Genomic DNA, 4,956 nt, shown 5'->3' with positions numbered 1-4,956 from the left:
ATTCCACAGCCAAAAACTCTTGACACAGAATTTTTCCTGTCTGAAAGAACTGCAGGGAAAAAATGGAGAAGAGCCTGAGGAAAAGGAGGTCTAGCAACAGGCCCGAATTGGGATCCAGCTCAAGGGGAGGTACCAAGGCCTAAGGCTGTTACTGAGGCTATGGTGTGCTCACAAGAAGGGGCCCATCATGACTGCCCTTTGAAAGAGGCAACAAGCAGCTGAAAGAGTAGGAAGCAGATATTTACACACAAGCAATGGACAGAAGCTGCTGACCCCTGTGGTTCAATTAGGGAAAAGCTGGAAGAAGCTGAGGAGGATGACCCTGTAGGAGGACCAGCAGTCTCAACTAATCTGGACCCTGAGATCTCTCAGACACTGGGCCACCAAGCAGGCAGCATACACCAGCTGATATAAAACCCCAACACTTATACAGCAGGGTATGGTCTCAGTCAGAGAAGATGCACCTAACCCTCCAGAGACTGGAGGCCCCAGGGAGTGGGGAAGTCTGCTGGGGTGAGGGGTGAGGTGGGTAGAGACATCCTTGTGAAGATGGGGAGAGAAGGATGTGGAATGTGTAACAGTCAGAGGGTGGAACGGGAGGGGGATAAAATCTGGTCTGTAAAAAAAAAGATTACATAAATAAAAAAAGATGTATTTAAAATTTTTTGTTTTAACTCATCAGGGAACAATTGAATAGCTGATATTTACACAAGGTTGAGACAGGAGACTGAATAAGGACTGCAACCAGATATATATGAGAATGAAATTAGCACTTTAGTTGTCACACAGTGCACAATAACATTATGCCTACACCTAAAAATGTTAGCAGATAAAGAGTAAACTTTAGTAGGAAAGAGACTGCAAGATGCATCTGTGGAACACATAGCTCCCAAACTTGATTGGATTTTGGTTATTTTGCTTTAAATATATTCTCTTATTGGCAAGAAATATAATATTATGGAATGGATTTTCTTAGCACAAAAGGTAAAAAATCAATGATTTACATAGAAAATACTTTCTGACTTCATCATATAAATTAGAATGCAACTACATTACTTGTTAGAAACAGACCTGGCAGAGAGGTACTAAGTATAGTAGCTTATCCTGATATAATGACATTATGGGTAATTCATGAAGATTGGTAAAAAATGTAAACATCCAGGTCAAGAAAACTGACACATCTTAGATTTTTTTCACTCATATTTAGCCCTTTATTATGAACCTTATTTAACTATTCATAAATTAATCCAATACTACATAATTTTATAAGCCATTTATTTATTATACTGAACTATAGCTCATTTCATGATAAAAGAAAAATGTAAGGATTTATTTCACAAGTGAATAATTTTTTAAAAATGGATTAATGTTTACTAAGTAGTTTTCATGACAATTGGCTTGAAACTACATAATTGTACTATAAAATAAATGATTGTTTTAGCACTTAATAAAATAACTATTTCCAAATGTACCAACACCATGGATTTTACATTTTTTTTCTGAGCAGATCATCCATATTGTTGAATACTATCCAAGATTATCCATTGCCTTGCACGATTAGAAGAAACACAAGTAACAGGACATTTTTTGTAAAAACATGCAAAAAAAAAAGATGAGTTTTGTACATGGAATCAGTTGTAGGAAAGTCTCTAATTTGTAAATTATTTTATATAACACCCACAAGTATTCACTTTGACATAAAAATATTCCTGAATAGGTTACCTACAGCTCCCTTTACATCCTTATTCCTCAGAGTATAGATGAAGGGGTTCAGTGTAGGAGTTACTACTCCATAGAAGAGAGCCATGAACTTGGGTTGGTCTTTCGTAATAGAGGAGGGAGGCTGAAGATACATGCTAATGGCTGGACCATAGAACAAGAGAACTACAATGAGATGAGAGGAACATGTCCCAAAGGCCTTTTTCCTTCCCTCTGAAGATTTGATTTTAAAGACAGCATGTCCAACACTACCATAGGAAACAAGAATTAAACACAGAGGAACAGCTAAAAGAAAAATGCATACCACAGACAAAGCAAGCTCGTTCATTTCTTTTTCACCACAAGCAATTTTTATGAGAACTGGAATCTCACACACCAAGTGATCCATTTTATTGTGGCCACATAGAGGCAATTGCAGAGTCACAGTGGCCTCTGTGACAGCATAGGAAATTCCAGTCAGCCACACAATAGACACTAACAGGAGACAGGTACGCTGATTCATTATGAGGGTATAGTGTAGAGGTCTGCAGATGGCTACATATCGGTCAAAGGACATAAGAGCCAGGAGAACACACTCTGTACCCCCCATTGTATGAAAGAAATAGAGCTGAACTGCACACTTCATGTAGCTGATGGTCTTTGTCGAGCCCCCAAGGTTAGTTAGCATCTGAGGCACAAGGCTTGTGGTGTAGCAAATGTCCAGAAAGGAGAGGTTGGTGAGGAAGAAATACATGGGGCTGTGGAGAGAGGGGTCTAATGTGGACACCAGGATGATGGTAATGTTTCCAATCATGGCTGTGGGGTATGTTACCAGAAGAATAATAAAGAGAGAAAGTTCCAGCCAAGGGCGGTCTGCAAAACCAAGTAGAATAAACTCTTCTGGGTGACTTGTATTGATCAGTGTCATTCTCTGCAATCTGACTCTCTTATAGTTAAGAAGTATCAAGAAAGTTAGTATTGTAGGAATAGAAAAGCCTCCCGATTCATTGGTTATGACTATGGGACACAGGATTGGCATTCCACATTTGAAAGGTCATAGTTGGTGGTTAGGAAACTACTCAGTCCATATTGAAGACCTTCGATTTATCTTCAGTAATTAGGTAAAAATGTGGCAAGGGATACACATTTCTATAATCCCAGCTCTAGTTAAAAAAAAACTGTTTATTTTTCTGGAGCTTGCTGACTAGCTACCATAGCTGAACCGATGAACTCCAAGTTTAGTTGTAGACACAATCTGCAAACATAAAATAGAAATCAAATATAGAAAAATTTGACATAGTCTTTGGTTTTCTATGCATAACACATACACAGAACAGAAACATGGATGTATAACCATTAATATGCAAATATATTCCTACATGCACAGAGAATATTGTAACAACTCTGGATTAATTTCTATTTCTGATGCAAAATTTGAATTATCTGACTATACATGCGACATAAAGGTGAGGAGCTAATTTTAAGAGCAGTGATAAAGGCATTCATAAAATGTCATACAAATATTTTCAGGAATCAGTCAGAGAAGTTGGAAGAAAGAGCTCTGAGATCTTAGTATGGAAAACTGGCTGGTCCACTTCTATCTTCTGGGTTAAATCCGTAATACTTTGGCATGTGAAATGAGTACATTTGAGGTATATCCAAACTCTTTTATATACTAGAGATTGAGCAAGTAATTTGAACACTATTGACATTTTTTTCTTCATATTTGTACAGTTGTCAAAAATCCCCATTTTTAAGCCAAATGATTTAAGTCACTGTTACAGTGTTGTTCTTTTGTGTCATGTATGTGCTTTATTGTATAACTATTTCATGGAAGTTTTGACATTAAATAATTTGTGAGAAATTATTATTAACTCGTTCATCTTCTAGATGTATTTATCAACTGAGTTCAATGTTCTCTTTTATTATAAAAATCTGCCAGCAGTCTGGAACATATTGATTATTTTGTTATTCACATTGATATTGTAAATATATCTTAACTCCAAGAGTCTTTTGTCAGTAGATATCTTAATTCAGACAGAGTGACATTCAAATCCCAGTAATTTTGTATTTCCTGGATGTATGCCAGTACTTCCTAGCTGCAGTAAATTCTGATACAATAAAATCAAGGAAGAGAGTAAAACAATGTTTTGAAAGCTATAATGGTTTATGTCCACATTTTATTTATGTTTCATACAAAGTCATTTCTGAAATAAAATAAGTATTCAAATGTGATGTTAAGATAACATTCCATTGACTAAATCTAAGTTACTTCTCTAGCCAATTATCAGCTTTATAGCAGAACATTTTCTTATAGTTAAAAGCAGTTCTCTATCTGTGCTTCATTGAAACTTCAGGGCCACTTTAGGAAGGGCCAAAGAAGTCACTCAGACCAAGATATGAATCATGTTCTATTACTACACATTAGGTTAGATGCATAAATAAAAAAACAAAAAATAAAAAACACTGGATGTTAGAAAAGTAATAATTCTCATAACTTAATTTTAACACAATTTTAAAAAATTATCTACTGCTATGCGTTTTTTTTGCTTCCATCTATGCCTGTGCACTACATGAGTGCCTGTTGCCCACAATGGCCAAAAAATTGCCAAAGGGTACCTGGAACTAAAATTAATGGTGATTGTGAACCTCCATGTGAATACTGGGGGATAGAACCCAGTTCCTGTAGAAGAGCGATCAATGTTCTTAACCGCTGAGGCATCCATCCAATCCCTCAATCTTCTTAATGATTTTTTTATTTTGTGATAAGCACTCTAACAAGCTTTTCCCCACTCTTAAAATCCTTTAGCACTTGTTCCCTCCTCCCACCACACACACACACACACACACACACACACACACACACACACACCACACACTCTCTCTCTCTCCTCTCTCCCCCCATATTCTTTGCTCCTATTTCCTTTCAGAAAGGAGTAAGCCTCCCAGTGATATCAATGAGCACTGAGAACAAGACGCAGAAAGACTAGGCACAAACCCTTACATCAAGGCTGGACGAAGACACCCAGTAGGAGAAAAAGGGTCCCACAGGCAGTCAAAAGAGTCAGAGGCGCCAACTCCTATTAATCAGAGTCCAAAAAAGTGGATGGAGGTAGAAAAAAAATCATCCCAAGTAAGGCAACCTAGACCCAAAAAGACAAATATGATCAAATATGGTGATATGTGGATATTAACTATTAAGTAAAGAGTAATAACACAGTACACAGATCCAGAGAAGTTAGGTAAAGAGAAGTGGTC

The 4,956-nt window shown here is 37.0% G+C and overlaps 1 protein-coding gene across 1 annotated transcript; it reads right to left on the bottom strand.

Moving 5' to 3' along the window:
• Window positions 1–1,687: 1,687 nt before the first annotated feature.
• LOC116887333 (olfactory receptor 2B11-like) lies at window positions 1,688–2,626 on the bottom strand. The gene has a single exon (XM_032888926.1). The coding sequence runs from the start codon at window positions 2,624–2,626 to the stop codon at window positions 1,688–1,690; it is 939 nt and encodes a 312-aa protein (XP_032744817.1).
• Between the last annotated feature and the right edge of the window lie 2,330 nt (window positions 2,627–4,956).

Source organism: Rattus rattus, chromosome 18, assembly GCF_011064425.1.
Source record: "Rattus rattus isolate New Zealand chromosome 18, Rrattus_CSIRO_v1, whole genome shotgun sequence".
In the NCBI taxonomy this organism is placed as follows: domain Eukaryota; kingdom Metazoa; phylum Chordata; class Mammalia; order Rodentia; family Muridae; genus Rattus; species Rattus rattus.
Note: the sequence above shows the minus strand (reverse complement) of the source record. Positions and strands in the feature narration are given on the sequence as shown.